Source organism: Diceros bicornis, chromosome 24 (assembly GCF_020826845.1).
Source record: "Diceros bicornis minor isolate mBicDic1 chromosome 24, mDicBic1.mat.cur, whole genome shotgun sequence".
Lineage (NCBI taxonomy): Eukaryota > Metazoa > Chordata > Mammalia > Perissodactyla > Rhinocerotidae > Diceros > Diceros bicornis.
The window spans coordinates 23,494,097-23,513,455 of NC_080763.1; the positions used below are offsets into that span (position 1 = coordinate 23,494,097).

At 43.4% G+C, this 19,359-nt stretch overlaps 1 protein-coding gene and 1 pseudogene across 1 annotated transcript; both read right to left on the reverse strand.

Moving 5' to 3' along the window:
* Positions 1-2,299: 2,299 nt before the first annotated feature.
* Positions 2,300-11,713, reverse strand: LOC131420957 (ergosterol biosynthetic protein 28 homolog). Its single transcript, XM_058567415.1, is given in 6 exon segments — positions 2,300-3,032; positions 3,162-3,280; positions 6,346-6,365; positions 6,367-6,437; positions 9,137-9,300; positions 11,664-11,713. Coding segments are annotated over 6 exon segments (465 nt in total). The 5' UTR covers positions 11,675-11,713; the 3' UTR covers positions 2,300-2,952.
* Positions 11,714-13,171: 1,458 nt separating this feature from the next.
* On the reverse strand, positions 13,172-16,182 carry LOC131420725 (RNA transcription, translation and transport factor protein-like; annotated as a pseudogene).
* Positions 16,183-19,359: the final 3,177 nt, after the last annotated feature.

Below are 19,359 nucleotides of genomic sequence, written 5' to 3' on the forward strand. Positions count from 1 at the left end.
AGGTGTTTACTCTTCAGCTCCTTAAAATGTGTTAACCAAATGTTTACTGAATCCATTGCTTTATTTTAAAAACAATTTGTATTTTCTATTTGTAATAGCAGATGTTTTAAGGCAATAAAAGATTCTTCAAGTGGTCTGCCTTGTCATTTGGTGGGGCAGAGATGGCTTTTAGTAGTCCCCACGAGACTCGCACGTTTCTGAGGACTAAGGTGTGGGAAAGGCCTGGGGGTGGGGCAGGTCTGGGCTGGAGGTGCAGCTCCTTGGCCTCCATAGAAGTGATTTACCATCCTGGTCACCTGGGTTATTTTTTAAGGCCAAGGGGGGAAAGATTACTGTCAGCCTGCGTGGGGGACTGCACCTCAACGCCCAACACACGACCCTGACCGCTTCCCGTGCTGTGTACACATGAAGACGGTTCACCAAGTGTGGCTGCTGATGGAGCTCACGGTCGTTTCTGGCTCTGCTTCACAGGGTGGCAGAGGTATTTGTTCTACAATCACCCCAGGCTCGTACCAGCCTGCTCTGGCAGGAGTCCGCAGTCTCGGCTCCTGCAGTTCTGTTACCATTTTTCTCCTGAAGTGTCCTACTTACTGCCACTCTCCCTCCCAATCGCATTCACCTTATGGCTGGTACTTGGATATGCCGCTGCCGTCAGTTTTCTGTAGGTTTCTTCCCTAGAGAGTTGCACTGTGCCTGTGGCCTTCTGGCACCATATCTGTTAGTAATTCTTAGCTGGAGAGAGACAACATTATGATTCTCCTCTAAATCATCTGGGAAAGGAGCCAAGCCTGGGCTGTTAAAGAAATCTAATATTCATAGTGTCTGCTAAATACTGTATGTTCTCTTTTTAGATCCTTTGGGGTCTTGTCTTTATTTTTCTGGAATCACATTTCCACGATGCATGCCTCAAGGATTCAAATCATCTTATGCTTCATTCATTCGTTCTTAGGTGGGCTCCATGGGGATCTCCACTCAAATGTTCACTCTCTGTAAGATCATTGCTTTTCTTACTGCCTCTTTTTCTTACTTACTCCTTACAATAGCTGGTGAGTAAAGGAAAGATAGTTCTTATCACTGAGCTAGTTTTCTAGATGTGCTATTGTGGGGATGTGAGGGCTGGAATTGCTGCATCCACTTTTGGCACCATAAAGGAAGCCAGCCTGAGGATGAAGCCAATGCAGGAAGGCAGAGCTGAAAGAACTGTGGAGAAATGGAGCTGAGTCCTGATCAAACCATTACTGAAGCCTATATCCTCTTAACTTTTCAATTTTGTGAGCGAATGTTATTTTTATTGTTTAAGCCACTTTAAGGCAGATTTTGTTCCTTTCACCTAAAGAGCCTTAACTGATAGAGAATTCCCGGTGCACTCAAGTATCAACTTCAAGCTTCCTATGATCCCTTACAAGTCTCCTGCCTCTTTCTGACCTATCTCCTACCTTCTACTTCCTAACTTCACCATACCATAGTTACACTGATCTTACTCCTTGAACAAGACTGTTCCTACCTTCCAGATGCTGCTCCCTCTGCCCTAAACGCCTGCCTCATATCTGGACATCTGCTGTCTGGGCATTCTGGTCTAATCTTAAAATTCACCTCCTCAGGGAGGCCTTTCCTGATGATCTAACTTATGCCCTCCTCCGTTTCTTGATCACAACTCCTTGTTTTCTAGAGTCCGTATCACTGTCTGAAGTTGTTCTCTCACCTGTTGACTTGTTGATCAGGTTTCCCTGATGACAAGGTAAGGGCCATGGGAGCAGGTACATTGCCTGGGCTGTCTGTCTCTTTCCCATGTGTCTGGCAGGGAGTAAGTGTTCGATAAACACTTGCTAAAACCATAAATGGGCTCTCAAGTCTACACGCTGTGTGGGAGGCCCCAGCCAGTGGTAGCCTCTCAGGGTTGTGTCTGGAGGGCACCTGTCCTCTCCAGCGCATTGTCCTGGGAGGTCAGTGTTCTCCTTTTCAGGGTCAGGCAGCTGTGTCTTCTGTGCTTCCTTGTTCTCTTTTCTACCTCTGCTTTCTCAAGAATCTGTTTCTTCCTTAGGAACAAAACAAGAAAGGGTCCTGACCATGCAGTTGTGAAGTCAGAATCTTGAAGGTGAGAAAGGAGAGGAGGAAGAGTTGACTTTAAGAGAAATGAGCAAGTGACAAAAGGGGCTGGAGGCAGCCAGGTCCGCCTGGGTCCTGAGCTGTCCTACTCACTCTGGTGTCTTTGATCCGCGGAAAGCTGTGCTTCTCCTACACTTGAGCTCAGAGGAGGGCACGAGTGCTCTTGGCTTAGGGGAGGTCAAAGTACAAGGACTGATCAGAACAGAGAGTTTTTCTATTTATCACAAAATTTGTTACACAAACACAGCTGAACAGAAGGTCTAAAACAGCTCCGACTCTTCCAACCCTGATCCACATGTAGATACAAGGATGTGAGCCACGCTCACTCACAGAGGAGCCCCTCTCAGAAGAATTGCCTGTCCCTCGGATGGTTCAGAGTCTTGGGTGCAGCAGCAGAGAAGAGCCCAACGTGGGTGGACGACCTCTGAAAGCAGACCTTGGAGTCATCTGCTCTGTGTGAGACAGCAGCTTTAAGTTTCACAGTTCACGTGTTCCCACCACACAAGTCACATCAAGGATTGAAAATAAAAGGAAAAAGGCAGAAGGCTGGAAAAGTGATCCTGGAAGAGGTGGAGGTGGGGGAAGGGCACACAGTGGGCTTTGGAGGTGCTGGCAATTTCTTGATCTGGATGGAGGTACAGCGTATTCACTTTAAAATGATTCTTTACATTGTACATACATGTTATATGTTAAAAAATTTTTAATGTAAAGAAACTCCAAAAGTAAAAGGCTAGACATGGGTAAGGCAGTTGATGATAGAGCAGAGAAGAAATTAAAGAGCAGAGAGGATGAAGGCACAGGACAGCGAAGGTGGAAGACGAAGTCTTGGAGGTGGTAGGGCTGGCCTCAGTTTCTCTTCTTCTGTCTGGATACTGGTTCTACTTCCAGGTACCGGAGCCCAACTAGCATTCCCAGGATTGAGAAACCTTGAATACAGAGAACAGAGAACAGACGTGAACACAGCGCTTTCTTAAACCCTTGTGGGTCTGCTCTCCGGCCCCGGCTCTAGGGCTGGGCCAGTTCCTGTGGGGGGTCTAGGGTGGTTGGAGGCTTACTTGCCACCATCAGGGGTGCCAGGATGCCAATTGTGGGAGCCGCGGTCCCATATACAAACACCTCGGAGAGGAAGTGCCCCAGGGCGAGGAGGAAGGTCCAGAGCGTGAGGTGGTAGAGCCTGCAAGGGAGCAGACAGAAATGGGAACTGAAGGGCCTGCGTGCTCAGTGCTTCGGAAAAGGAGCCGTCAGACTGGATACACACAGAGAAAAACCCAGGCAGCGACTATGGTGGAAGGAAAAGAGACTTGGTCCTGAGAAAGACCTGGCCGCTTGATCACATCAGTTTATTCTCTACTGGGGCAGAACTGAAGGTTTCAATGGCTAAACTGAGAGGAGAATGGTCCCGGCTTCCAGAATGATCTCCAAGTCTTAGCAAGGTGGTGAAGCCAGCTACAGCAAAGCTGAGTCTGGACGATGGCAGTCCCAGGCAGTGTAGATGATTTGGGATCAGTCACGCTTACATATTCTTACTCAAACTGGCTTGCCTCTGTAGTCGAAGCCCACCCGGCAGATGTTTGACCAGGGGCTGGTCAGTGCTCCTGTCATGGATGCCACAGAATGCAGGGCCTGAACGGGGGATGAGCAGCAAGGACCTCTCTGGGCCTTTCAGATGCTCTCGCAATGTGGGCTGGTTAATCTGTGTCTCAGCCTAGGACAATGGTGAGGTGGAGGACACAGTGACAACCTCACAGGAGGAGAACTTGTTCCTCGGCTTTGATAAAGAGGTGGGGAAGAGACAGGTTACAGGGTGATCAACCGCCTGGACTGATGATATCTTTCTTTTAATTATGAAATTTTACGAATTATGAAATACTTGAAACATACAAAAATTATAGATAAGAGAATATTGTAATTAACCCCTATGCAACCTATACCTGCTCCACCAAATCTGAGTGTTTTGACGTTTTTGCTTCAGATACTTTTTTCTAAAAACTAAAATATTACAGGTATTAGGTAAAGCATCCTATGTGTCTTTATCCCATCTTGATCCCATTCTTCTTCTATACTCTAGAAGGAACCAGTGTGTCAAATTTGATTTTTGTCCTTGCTGTGCATGTTTTTACACATTTAGTAAATATGTATGTATGGGAGTTGATTTTGAGTTTCCAGTTAGGGAGAGAATCGAATGAGTGTGCACAGCAGAAGTGCATGAACCAAAGGCCCAGGCTAAATAAAGCTAGAAACAGAAGTCAGCCTCTGCAGCTGTCCTGTGTTGGGAGAAAGGAAAATGAATGGGTAATAGGGGTAAAAGTAAGTCTGAGCTGTCTTTGCTCACTGCAAAAGCACAGTAAACAAAAGATATACCCCGGGCCAGCCCCGTGGCTTAGCAGTTAAGTGTGCACGCTCCGCTACTGGCGGCCCGGGTTCGGATCCCAGGTGCGCACCCACGCACCTCTTCTCCGGCCATGCTGAGGCTGCATCCCACATTTAGCAACTAGAAGGATGTGCAACTATGACATACAACTATCTACTGGGGCTTTGGGGGGAAAAAAGGAGGAGTATTGGCAATAGATGTTAGCTCAGAGCCGGTCTTCCTCAGCAAAAAGAGGAGGATTAGCATGGATGTTAGCTCAGGGCTAATCTTTCTCACACACACACACACAAAGATGTACCGCTGATCCCTATCAGCCCTTCTTCATCATGGTAAAAGTCTTTCAAATGAGTAGTCAATCCTCACTCCCTCCCTGTCACTCTGAGAGGAGGACAGATACACTAGTCTCACTTCATACATGCAGAGACCGATATGCAGAGAAGGTCTATAATGAACTTGTTGCTACAAAGCTCGTTACCAACAGAACTGAGACCAGAGCCCATTTTCTAGTTTTCATTTTCAGGCTCCAGGCTGTTTCCACTAAACCACACTGCTTCCTAAAATACGTGCCAGTCTAGAACAAATAAACCACAGTTTTCAAGTTCAAAAGAGAAAAGTATTTTAAAAATAAAGTTGGAGAGATCGCAGGGCTAATAGCACTGCTTCAAATCCCACTGGAGTCAGTCTTCCTCGGTTTAAATTAATTGGGTCTCTGCGGCCGGCCCCGTGGCTTAGCGGTTAAGTGCGCGTGCTCTGCTGCTGGCGGCCCGGGTTCGGATCCCGGGCGCACACCCACGCACCGCTTCTCCGGCCATGCTGAGGCCGCGTCCCACATACAGCAACTAGAAGGATGTGCAACTATGACATACAACTATCTACTGGGGCTTTGGGGAGAAAAAAAGGAGGAGGATTGGCAATAGATGTTAGCTCAGAGCCAGTCTTCCTCAGCAAAAAAGAGGAGGATTAGCATGGATGTTAGCTGAGGGCTAACATCCTCACAAAAATAAATTAATTAATTGGGTCTCTAATACGTAGATCTGCAAACCTGGAAGGAAAATCACTACCTCCCAGGACTCCTAGGAGGAGACTTAATCAAGGTCCTGTGGATGAAAGCATCCGGCATAATCAGAGGGGTCAGTACCGTTACCTCCTCTCTTCCCCAGATGCTGAGAGTTTGGGTAAGACAGAAAAATATGTTTTAGTGTGAAGTTGGCATTGGTGGCCTCATTCAGTGACCTGAGAGAACATTCCACTTCACTGTGGTGATGACTGTTGCTGGGAAGAGAGCTCGAGCCCCCTCCAGTGGCCCCACCAGTTACAGCATTCCCTAGAGGAAGCTAGACTGCCTGCGGTTGCTCCACACTGGTCTCCTTGAGTACCTAGAGAGGCAGAATACAGGGGTCCCTGGTTCTCTGTCACCTTCACTGACTGAGTCTGCTTAAGCGTAAAACATGTTACTTCTGGGCTGGTTTTTTCAGGATCGTGATTTCTGGTCATTCCTGCTTATTGAGGAGGAATGTGAGAATAAGGTATGTGTGGGTGGCTGCTCTAAAAAGAGCACGCCACTCTACTCCTTCAGTAGAAGAAAGGCTGATTCCTCAGTAACGAAGTAGAGGGATATGATGCAGGCCACTGGATCACCACACTACTACTTTGCTATGTCAGTTCCGAAGAATTGTCAAACTTTAAAGAACCATTAGGTCTACTATGTTTTTAGGCCTGGAAGGAATGGAACCTATTAACCTTTTATTAACCACATTCTAGGCTAATGTGTCAAAATTAACAGGTCTCCAAGGGGAGGACCACAGTGAGTATGCTTAGCACCTGATTTCCAACAGAAAGTTGCTAAAGCTCTTCCTTCCCTTACATACGTCTTGTTGTGGATGTCGATGTGCACAGATGCAGCGAATCACTGATAAGAGCAGCGTCCAGATCCCAAAGGTCCGAGCTTGGAGGCCATTCACTATGTAGCAGATAAAAGTAAGACTGTTGAGGGGCCAGCCCTGTGGCACAAGCGGTTAAGTGCGCGCTCCGCTGCGGTGGCCCAGGGTTCACAGTTTCGGATCCCGGGCGCGCACCGACGCACTGCTTGGCAAGCCATGCTGTGGTGGTGTCCCATATAAAGTGGAGGAAGATGGGCACAGATGTTAGCCCAGGGCCAGTCTTCCTCAGCAAAAAAAAAAAAAAGAGGAGGATTGGCAGATGTTAGCACAGGGCTGATCTCCTCACAAAAAAAAAAAAAAAAGTAAGACTGTTGAGAAGGGGAGGAGTAGGGCTCTTTCCAAACTCCTCCCACATCACTGGTGGGTCATGGGAGGCAGGGAGCTGAGCCTGAACTCCCTCTGGCTGGGCAGAGTGGAAAGAGGTGCTGGTGCTGCACATGGAAACTAGAAGGAATGGAAGGAATTCCAGAATGAGAACTGCTCAGCTCCTCTTCAGATGTCTACAGTTGGCTGGGGGAGTCCCCAGAATAGAAACCCAACAAAGAGCCCACTTAGGCAATAACTCCTGGATGTAGTAGTTTAAGCTTCTGCCCTGGAAGCCACTCGGGTGTTGAGAAAGCCCAGCAAGTCTGGATCAGGACAGGTTTGGAGGAATGTTGCAGAGTGGTCTGTCAATACAAGATGCCTAGGAGATTAGTAGACTTCCAAAACTGATGAGGGGCGATCTCAGAAATATTGGGAACTATCTAGATGCCCACATCTGGTCGTTAAGAGACCTAAGTCCCCGGGTCTTCTCCTGAATCCGGATCTATATTATTTGAACAGAGCCCAATCCAGACTGATTTCCTGTGCACGTGGTAGTGGAACAAAGCACCATTTCATTGGTGTTTTCTGAGGCCACCCTGCTCTTGGTGGCTTCGTTCTGACACTGCTGTATTAAATATCTTGTTCTGAAAGTATGGATCATATTCCACTGTTAACAGTGGTTTTTGAGCCTGGGCATTTATTAGAATCGACTGAAGAATTTTTATAAAATTACCAAGACCTGTGTACCAGACTAATTAAATCATACTCTGGAGGTGGGCCCTGGGCATAAGTATTTTCTAAAACTCTCTCCCTGTGTGATTGTAATGTACAGCCGTTGATCTAAGCCATCCAGTGGTCAGGAATGTCAAAATAGTGAAAGCAAAGACACTTCCTGTGCTAGTCTATCAAGCAAAGGAAAGAAATTTCAAGGGACAAGACTGAAAATGGAAACGTCTATTAATGTTCACTTGGGCTTTAAGGATTTTCCAGCTTTTGGAAAACTAGACAGAGATACCAATTTCACAACCCTGAAGACCTTTAGATGGTAGTAAGGTGAGAAAAAATTCTACCTGCCAACCAAATATCTAGCAGTTAGCCCTGGAGAGCTACATTCTTTATAAACCAATTTGATAGCTTTTCTGATGAAAAGACTGAAGAAATTTCTCTACTTAGTGAGATATGAAAGACTATTTCACCAACCCTAAGGAGATTAGGCATCAGGTGAAATTCTACGGGATGCTCCTGAGCACAGCTATGACCAGCAGAGAACCCTGACAGCCCCCAGATCACGAGGGAGGAGGCAGTCTCTACTCTGGGCTGGAGACAGACAGACAGACAGACAGACACACACACACACACACACACACACACACACACACACACAGTTGTTTTGCTCAGCTACATGCCCTTCAGCTAGTCACATGACCCCTGGGCTTTTCTGTCTGAGCTTGAGTTCAAAGGGCCAGAGCGGATAACCTAAAATCCCGTGAATCTATACAGGGTTCCTGCACCACCCGAGGGCAGCGTTTGAGGGTGAAAAAGTGGAATTGTCCTGCCCAGCTTTCCAGGTTCTTGACTCCTGTTGTATTTGAGCTTTGTTCAAAATGAGCCGTAGCCTACTTAGTTTCATTTTATACACAGATGTTGCGGAAAATGAGCTAGGTCAGAGCCTGAATCTGGGTTAGCTGTAAATGTGACATGGACTCGTCAGCGCTGTGAGGTGGTGCTGCAGCTCAAACGACCCCCCGCAGCAACGCAAGGGAGTGTGAGCTGAAACGTGAAGATGCCCTCAGCAGAGGCTCAGGAAGCTGGGAAAGGCCACCGTGGGCCTTCGGGAGCTTCACTCTGGGAGACCAACTTGGAGGGATTTGGGTACCTTCTCAGGGCCCAGGTCACGGTTTGGGAAGACCTTGGGTTAGGAACTCTCCATCTGCAACATGGAATATAACCACGTGGGCCGTGACCTGATTTCTGAAGAGGGCTAGATAACATGCAGAGCTTCCTCATGGCTTTCCAGCGGGGCCTCACAGAGTCACCAAGGACCTCTATTTCCTCACTTGTGTGTGTAATGGTTTCTGTAGAGACTAATTGCCTAGGGCAGTGTGAAATGTATGAAAGGGAGGGTACTCAGAGAAGCCAGGGGGAAAGGGGCCAAGTGCTCTCCACAGTCTTTATTCCAGTGGCTGCCAAAGGCTAGAGTAGGCAGCATCAGAATCACATGGGAGGTTTTTAAAAAACAGCACCCAGGGCCCCACCCAGGGGGTCAAAGTTTCAATAGATAGGTTGGGAGAGGGAAATGGGCATCTGTGCTTTGTTTGTTGGTAAGTCTTCTAGGTTATTCTGATGTACAGCTGGGTCTGGGAACCACAATTTAGGCCACTTGCACAAAGGATGCATTTCTTCAGTTTCTTACCGAGGTCTGGCTTGCCGGTGTAGAGCTTTTCATAGAGAAAGGTGTGGTCTCGGAAGCTCTGTAACGTGTTCCCCATGGCTATGATGGAGACCATAACCAGCCAGCTTCGCAACACATTCAGGAAACGGCTCATGGCTCCCCTCACACCAGACAGGGCTTTTTGCCTTGGAAACAAAGGCAGAGGACATGAGACAACAGATGGTTAGTCTACTGCAACCATAAGCTCTCTCACCTCCGTAGTTAACCTGTGCCCCACTCATGAGGGCTGTACTGACCTTACTTGATCAATCACTTCATAAATTCCTCTCCAAGTCCCCTAGGATCTTCCACCCCCAGTGATCTTGACACACTTCCCTTACCTCACAAGGTTAGCACACTGAATATGTGAATATTTACCTTAAACCAAAATGTGCTGAAGTTTACCCAGGGTGAAAAGGCTAAATAATGCAGTGGGTGGAAATGACAGCAGCAGTGGAAAAAATGGAGAGAAGAAAGGGAACAGAAGCAAAGGAGTTGTACAAATATTACTATAAAATAACACATGGACTTCCGTGCAAGACTTACAGAAACTGGTCTTAATATTTAGTCACACTAATAGTAGTGAACCAACAGTATACTCTGTAACAAGTGGCACAGGACTTATTTTTGTCTAAGCAATTTCTCCAAAATACTAGCCTAAATCAGAACTTTTTCTCTTGGCTGGAGTCAGTCCTCTTCTATCTTTATTTGTAGCCTGGTTTGTCACGCCATTCCTTTGTAATGCAAGTGGCTCAAATCTGCTAACAGATACCTTCCTGGCTACTGACGACAGATCCTTCCAAGCACAGAGAAGCCTTATGCATTTGAGTGGAACCTATGGTGTGAGGCCCATATTTACATCCTCGGCTCTTCTCTACTCTGGTTCTCAGGTACACCATGCTCCATAAACTAGAAGAACAATCTAAAAGTTAAAAATAAATAAACTGCTGTGACTTGAGAACTAGTAAGAAAATTACATGGAGAAGGAAACTGCAATGTTGGTGTTGGGTTGCAAGAGAAATGATAATAGCTTACAGTTATTGGGCACTCGTGTGTGCCATGCAGTGCAATCACCTAACATATTATCTCATTTAATCCTTAAACAAGGTAGGTAGGCACTATTAATATTTACTTTTTACAGATGAGGGTTCGCACAGAGAGGTTAACTGATTTGTTTGAGGTTACACAGCTAATATATGCCACAGCTGAGATACATGGTCTGTTGGACTCTGTATTGCAATACTGCCTCACTGAGAATACTTTTTTTTTTTTAATTTATTTTTCCCCCAAAGCCCCAGTAGATAGTCGCATGTCATAGATGCACATCCCTCTAGCTGCTGTACGTGGGACGCGGCCTCAGCATGGCCGGAGAAGCGGTGTGTCGGTGCGCACCCGGGATCTGAACCCGGGCCGCCAGCAGCAGAGCGCGTGCACCCAACCGCTAAGCCACGGGGCCGGCCCTCACTGAGAATACTTTGATGAAGTTTCCATTTTTGATGAAGACAAGCAGACCATATCCACTTCTGTCTTCAAGTTGTGTAGAAGATACAACTATATTATGTACTTTTTGTTTTAAAAAAATACAAGCTTAGATCAAGCCTTGGTGAGCATTGATTTCAATCAGCTTGATTTCAATAAAACCGATGCAGATAAAGAATCTAATAATGGAATTACTTCTTCCCAACTTCATTATGTCCTTTTGGCCCACAGTTTATCTGTTTTGGGTTAACTTCTTGGGCCTGAAGTGGTGATAAACCATCAGGCCTCCTTTGTCACTGTGGCGGCAAGAGTCTCAGGAGGGTCCTACACTACCAGCTGAAACAGATATTAAAGTCAGCAATGGCTCTAGACAGTGAGAAGCATCAAAAAGCAAACAAAAATGAGCTCTAGAGGAGGATGGGTGAATAGATGACACCCTCAGGGACGGTAGATCACAAAAGTGGACTTTGTCTAAATCCACAGAGAACAGGGCTCTACTGGCAGGTGCAGCATGGGCCAGGATCCCTCCATCCTCCTTAATTTCTCGCCCTCCCTCAATAGGAGACTCAGGCTCTTTCCTCCCAGGGTCAGAAAAGCTCCATGGATGGCCCCCTCTTTGACAGAACTTATGTCCATTTCAGAGAAGGTCTTAGAAATCCCAACACATAGCTGATGAAGGCAGAACCTGAGCACTCTTCTGAACTGCTCTTCCAATCCCTCAACACCATTTCCCTAAAGCTTGAGGGCCTCCTAGAATATCCGACATCTATTCTCAAATTTTGCCCTGGCCCAGCCCAGCAAAGGTGTGGTGTTAAGACTAGAGTCAGGAGAGAGAGATTCCTCTCCTGATCCTACCATTTAGTAGCTGTGTGACCCTGGGCAAGTAAGTTACACTTTACACCCTAGGTTTCCTCACCTGCAAAATGGAGATGAAAAATAATTACATGAGAAAAGTGAAGGTTCCTTGCACCGTGCTATGCTCACAATGGCTGCTCATTCGTTCATCCATTCACTCATTCCCCGAACCTACCAAGCCTTCATCTTCCTAGCTCTCCCTTCTCATGGTCTCTCAAACCCCTTTTCCCTCAAAAGGTTGCCTTCCAGGTATCTTCCTTCCATCCCACCTCCATTTTCCCATACTCTCCGGAACTTCTCAATCAGATGCCACACACACCCCTACATCCCTCTTCTCCCCCACATTGTCCTTACCTGGTGACCAGAACCCCCAACTCAGCAGTGTAACCAGGGGCCCTCTAGGACCAGTTCAACTGACCCCATCTTATCAACAGAGTAATTAAGAGTGGTTTTTCAGGAACTGAGACACCCTTGTCCAATTTGGGCCAGTTGGGACCACCAGCCCATCAACTGGGCCTGTGCAAAGGTCAATCAGTGACCTTTTTGACGTCAAAGAGCTAAAAACTCTGCCCTCAGATCATGGTAACCGTGTCCATTTTGTGAACATGCGTCCTAGGAAGAGCCGTGAAGTTTGACTACACTTGCGCAGATCATCAATTACCTGACTTCTCTTTACCTCCAATTCTCTATCTCCACACTTGAGACCGCCCTTCCTTTCATCCCATAAATTTTGCACCAAGCCCTGGATCAGGGAGACAGATCTGAGCTCATGTGCCCCTGTCTTCTTGCGAATAGCAGATAGCAATGTGGCAATAAAGATGTTTTCTTTTCCCAAAAGCTGATTCTATAATAATTGGGTTTTTTAAATGCACATTGGGCCAGAGAACCCCAATTTTGTGCAGTAAAACATTTTGGTGACCACGAAGGGACAAGGTCCTGTGACTGCCCACCTGAGGCTCTGGAACCCCCAGCATGGTGTGGGGTCTTTTTGTCACCCTAAGTGGCCACCTAGACACTTCTGTTAGAGGCTCAGCTGATGGTATTCCCATTTCCTGCTGTGGCGCTCCAGGCCTCAAGTCATTTATTTTCATTTGGGAGAAGAAACAGCTTCTTAATCAAGATGTCTCTGGGCTCTGGGTGAGTAACTTTAAGAAAGCACCTGTCCTTTACGTTGCCTCTCTGGTTTGATTCCCTGAGAATATTAATTTGGCTTGTATTCTGGAGAATCCTGGTGGGCTGAGTCCCAAACCTTGGACCTGAACCAACCAAGGGAATTAGAGGCAGGATAAAAGCCTCACTCGTGAAGTGGCTCCTGAGTAGCTCCTAGCAGTGGTTCCAAGCTACTCCTGGTTTTGAGCAGCTCCTGGCCCTGATTCTGAGTAGCTCCTGGCAGTCTGGTTCTGAGCTACTCTTGGCAAACTAGCTGGTATTCTGGTCTGTATTATGTATAGAACTGTATTGTGCATTAATCTTTGTCTAAATTGAGTTGGTTGTTTTGGGGACTGAGTTTCTCAGTGACTGTAACAAACTCTATTTTTTAATATTTTTCCAGTTTCCCAAACTTTATTAAAGAAAAAGCAATGATGGTAAATCTCTAGAACATAGTCAATTTTCTGGGATTCTTCCCTCCAAAACGTGACATTTGATTTCCAAACACATGCCAGAGAGTACATGGTTCCCAACTGTACTAAGTAGATGAGAAGCTGAAATCCTAAAAATGTTCATCTTCCAACTTTCCCCAGTCTGTAGTCTGTCTTTGCATCAGCAGTAATTGCCTGAACAGCCACTATGGCTTCATTAATTTTTGTCTGTAGCTCTCTCAGCTCTTCTATTTGCAGCAATCACAGAATCTGAGCAGCTTCGCTAAGAACTGCATCTCCTTTGTCAAAACCAAGAATGTTCTTGTCTAAAGCAACGGGCAAGCCCTTTTGGTTTGATTTGCTTTAGCAACTGCATCCTGTGTCATGCGCTCCTGGACCAAAATGCAAATAGCCTTGAGCATTTGAGCATACCATGATGATTACCAGGTAATCATCATGGTGCTGGATCTGAAGAAGATTAGCCAAAGCCATTAGGCCAGCCTTAAAATCAGGATTATTTATATCCAGATTGATCAATGGCTCTGCACTTTTAGCTGCATTATCAGCATTTTTTGTATTATCAGGTACTAAGTCCTTGTACTTTTCAGCATGATCTCCAAATTCAAGTCTAACAGCTAAACCAGGAAGCCAGTCAATTGCTTCTTATAGATCTTGAATCTTGAAAGGACAGTTAACATCTCTGAGACACTCTTCAAAGAACTTGGGCCAGTCACGGCTGTGGATGTTTCTTAAATTACCCCGTCTTCAATTTTGTAGTGTCTGATTTTCTGGTCTTCAAGCTAAACAACAAAGTTTCTAAATTCTGTTTCATCCCTGCAGTTGAAGCCTGGGGGGTTGTGGTAGTCCAGGTCTGTCAGCTTGCGCCGGAACGTGGTGCTGCTCCGCCTGGGGCCTGGGCTCCGCCGGGCCAGGGAGGCGAGCGGGGCACTACAAACTCTCTTTAGAAATTACCTTGTTTGTTGTGGCCACCTTGGAAAGAGCCCCCTAACATGGGGATAACTGTAAACAGCAGGCACGATAACCCGGGGTAATTTAAAATTATAATGGCCATTTTGGGCTCTTTTTGAGCCTCCAAACTGAGGAACAAGGAAAATCTTTTTAAAGAGTCAAGTGCGACACCTTCCAGCACAATTGTCTAAAACCTAAAGGTTCCAGAAGCTGTAAATATTTACGAAAACAAGCTAACAAACAAAAACAACTGCAGAATGTTAGCAAACTTGTTTTGTGTCCTAAGGGCTTGGCTTAATAATCATCAGGTTGGAGGTCCCAAAAATAGGGTCGGCCAAAATGTGGCTGCACCCCATTTTGCACTCAGAGATTGTCAGACAGAAATGTGGGTTGCACTCCTTTTTGTGGCTAAGGGTCCTACCAAACTGCCATCAGCCTCAGGGGAATTACATTGGCCATTAAAAGGAACGTTCCGATTAGATAAGATTATTTAAAAGTGCACTTAAAAGTAAAGACTTCAAAATTCCAAAGTAACTTTATTGAAAGTTTTGTTGCAAAAAGAAAAAAATAAGTTATAAAGGCTATCTAGGGCTGGCCCTGTGGCTTGGCGGTTAAGTGCGCACGCTCCGCTTCTGGTGGCCCGGGTTCGGATCCCGGGCGCGCACCAAGGCACTGCTTCTCTGGCCATGCTGAGGCCGAGTCCCACATACAGCAACTAGAAGGATGTGCAGCTATGACATACAACTATCTACTGGGGCTTTGGGGGGGGAAATAAATAAATAAAATCTTTAAAAAAAAAAAAGTTTATCTAAAGGAAAAGTATATTAGGCCGTGGCTTTACAGACACCTGCATAATCTACTCCCAGAGTGAATGAGACTCTGAGAGATTTTCTGGGAAACTGCTGTTCAATATAGCTAGGTATAGTTACTGCTTCTCCTGGCTGAAACCTGACAAGATATTTGAAAGGATTTAGCAATTTACAATCAGAAATTCAGCCAATCTGAGCCTGATAGGAATTTTCTTTCCAGGCTTCTTCCCTAAGTTAAAATAAAACTAAGAACTCAGAGGGAAAGAAGCAAATTAGGGATGATGTAGTTGGACAGGTAGATCAACCTGTAATGTCATTTAAGTTACAACCCAATTTCTGAGGAATTAAGAGCAACCGACCTTAAAAAGTTCTTTGCAAAACTAGAAATATGGCTCCAGAGGCAGTTCAGATTCTACCCATTTCCTTTATCTCAAAAATCTTATAGCCTCTCCAGGAACTGTTATCTAGCCCATGACCAATTCCTAAGACTGAACAAAAAAGAAAGAAAAACAGCCATAAGAGCACTCTCACCCCAAATTTAGCATCCTGAGTATCTTCTCCAAAAATATTAGGAGAAAAAGCTTAAAACAAAGTTTGGATTCAATTATTTTTTCATAACTCGTGAACTTTATATTACTGTACCTGGTTCATGACAGAAGTTTTAAAACAATAGCTATGGAGTCTTTGTGTATGTGTGTCTATATGTATGTTATATATGTGTGATAGCTTACCCCCCAATGGTATAATTTCTAAAGAGCTCTATTCAATTGGCTTAAAGTAAGCACTTATATAAATGTAATAGAAACTAGCCCAAATATATTTCAAGCTAACATGATATAAGTTTTGGTAAATAAAAGTTTATTTAAGTTTGTTTGATTGAAATGGACATGTCCTCAGAGTTATCGGCACTGGATATGTTGTAGACATGCAGCCTTTATTCTACATTTATTGGTCAAATAAGCTCATGTTATCTCTATTATAAAACAGGTTAGCAAAAATAATAACTTAAAATGATAGCTAATTTTGTCTAATGTCTCATGAAGATTTTATGGGTAATCTAAGCATAACTTGGAAGCAAATGACTTAGATACAAGTGATATAAAAGTTCATAGATAAACTTCTAGTAATAATTATATTTTATGGCATGTGTATTTAAAACAACTTCCAAAATCTCTTTGGTAACTTGAAACTTTGAAGTTTTGCTAGGTGAAATTAAATGATAAAAAAGTTCATTGAGGGCTAGCCCCATGGCCTCCTGGTTAAGTTTGGCGTGGTTTGCTTCGGCAACCTGGGTTCAATTCCCAGGCATGGACCTACACCACTTGTTGGCAACCATGCTGTGTTGGCCACCCACATACAAAAAATAGAGGAAGACTGGCACAGATGTTAGCTCAGGGTGAATTGTCCTCAGCAAAAAAAAAAAAAAATTCATTGAATATCTGGGTCATTTTCAAATAAGAAGAAATACTGAAACATTACTGCTAAACATGTCTATCTACTTTTGGCTTCTTATTACAGACAAATGAAAAGATGTTTGGATCTATTAATAAACATGTCTTGTATTTTATTAAAAGATTGTACTATAAAATAGTATGTTTCTAGAAATTATAAAAAGTATTTATAAATTTGCCAAGCTACAGAATGCTAATGTAAGAGACACTTTATAATTGCTTACTTCATAGTTTTCACTAAAAATTAAGGTCTGTAAGATTTAAAAATTCTAATTAACATGTGATTAAAACTACCAAAAATTGATGAGGAAAACATCTTGTTTTCTTTATATTCAAGGAAAGTGAGATGTATAATTTCAGTAAAGAATGTATAAAGAATGGAAATATTTTTGTTTGTTAAGAAAGATAAATTTGTCCTAAAATACTAGAAGGGAAAGAAAGCATGGGAAACATTCTGAATGTAAAAAGAAAATTATGGAAGGTTTTTGGAAGAGGAATCCTGAGGAAAGAATTGTGTGCATGGTCAAGTTGGCTAAGATGAAAATAAACTTAATTAAGTGAATAAGTGTTAATATCAAAAGTAAGCTGGTAAAAAATTAGAATTTGGTGTTCTCTCTCTTAAAAGGATAATTTTCTTGAACTGTCAGTCTGCTCTTGATACAGAGATTATAAAAGATTTTTCTTTACCTTTGAGTAATTCTGCCTAAAAGACAGAAATTCTATGTTTTGTCAAAATAATTTCCTACGTTCTAAAAGGCTGAAATCTCTCTATTAAGAGAACTTATGATTTTGGGTTTTTTTTTTTCTGTTTAACTCTGTATATTTGCCTTTAACATCTTCTGTTGTCACTTGGGTTAAATGGATAACTAAGCCTTGTTTCACAGGGAGTATTGTTTGATATATGACCAAGTGTTTTAAAACCTTTTGATATTTTTGACAAACTTGACCAAAATTCAAACTTTGAGAATTTCCATTGGGGCCCTGGAACTTCTCAAAGAATTTGTTCTCTTTCTATAAAGAGGGAGATATTAAACTAATTAGGCTTATTTGGTATGTTAAATTACATGAGAAGCATTGCAAATAAATGACAAACCTTCTTAGGTTATATTGTGTGGATGAATGTTTATTAATATAAGTGTTTTTAAAAAAATTATATAAAATTCTGACTCATCCTGGTTGTCAGCCATAATTCTAGTTATTATCTTAAAGTGTTGTATGTCACAGAAATAGCCAAGTTTCTCTGTCAATTTCCCTTTTTGAGTCTTCTGTCATTTGCAGATAGTTGTTGTTTTACTCCAATGTTTTTGCAGATGTACTTTATCTTCAGGGAGATTCATGGAATGGACTCTGACACTTGCTCTAGTTCTGATAAACTTTCAGATTATAAAACTGTGCTGGATAAGAAATTACAGAACTCTATTAGAGACATTGATGGCCTCATAAAACTTCTAACAGAAGATTAAGATCAAGAATTGATTACATGGCACTGAATAAACTGATGAAGATGGTTATAATTTTTATGACTATTCATTTGAAATATTGCTGACCTTTAATGTTTTGTTTTTACAGATTTAAGGAAACCTTTTTCTCTTTTCTCTTAAGCGAACTATGACTTATAGCAATTTGGCAAAATTATATCTTTGTAAGCAGAATTGAAACATTTATTTTTTTCTCCCTACCTGAACCCTACAGAATGGAAAGTCATGTTGAGTGAGTATTGTCATTTTCATGGCAATATAGTTATTTGCATAAGTTCAGTAAGAATCTGATCTCCTTATAGCAGGACACAATTGGAAATATTGGTTATATTACCAAGGTTTTGACTAGAATGTTATATTTGAGAGAAATATGCATAGACTCAGATATGACCAAACAGCTTTGAGGAACAAAGACTGACTTTATGGAATAAAGCCACTTGGAAATATTGGCCTGGTACCTTGCTTAAAGAGTTCCCAGCAACCTGACCAGGTGAGTAAAGAAGGTCACTTGCCTGGCCAGTGCAAGGAACCTGAGGATATTTTGGGGAGCCTCAAGAGAAGAGATGAATTCATCCAAATCTATAGGTATTGCAGGTGGAGTCTGATGACAAGTCCTTTGCTTGGTTTTCCTAGCCTTGAGAGGTCTCTAAAGTTTCATCTGAGACTCCTTATAAAAAGTTCCAGCAAAGCAGATTTAAAAGAGCATATCTGATCAATTGCTATTCCTGCTATACTTATGTAAATAATTGGGCCAAGTTTATTGAAACTGGACTTATTTTGCAAACTAATTAGTCTTAATTTGGCTATCTTTGGTAAAAATAAGGGTGATTTTAGAGGGAAAAATTGTTTCAACAGAAACTATAATACACATTCGTGGATATCAGGTTCTAGTTCTGTTGTCTTTGAGGTGTTATTTTCTATCTGTAAACTTGACTGAATCCTGAATTCTTCTAGTCTCCTGAAATATCTGGCTACAAATCTCCAAACTAACATTTTCCATCATTTTCATTTGGAATCATTGAGAACTGAAACTGCCCCTTTTCCTGAAGCCCCGGAAAATGAAGCTGGACAACTTGATAGAAACTTATGACAGATTCATGCCTGTTGCTGTGTAAGCCACTCAGAAAGATACATGAACACATGATAACATCATCAGAGACATTTCAAACTGCAAAAGATGCTTCAACGTTGACATCTAGAAATCTTCTTGACTGGCTGCCTCCCTGGGCTCAGAAACTGGTTTATAATTTGCTCCAACCATTAACATTGTTTTTCTTTTTGTTTCTCTAGAAGTGGATCTTATTAAATACCTGGTTACTCACTTACACAATGTAGGTCTAACGTTGGGAGGCCACCTACATCATAGTCTCAGCGACTGGTTCAATGAGATGGAGAACCTTCACCCCTTATCAGCAGGAAGAAGCTAGAGCAGTCTTCACCCTATATCCCTCAAGATTGAGGAATGAACAACAAAAACGGGGGATTTGTAACCACGGGCCCTCTAGGATAAGTTAAACTGACCCCATCTTATCAACAGACTAATTAAGTGTGGTTTTTCTGGAACTGAGACCCCTTGTCCAGTTC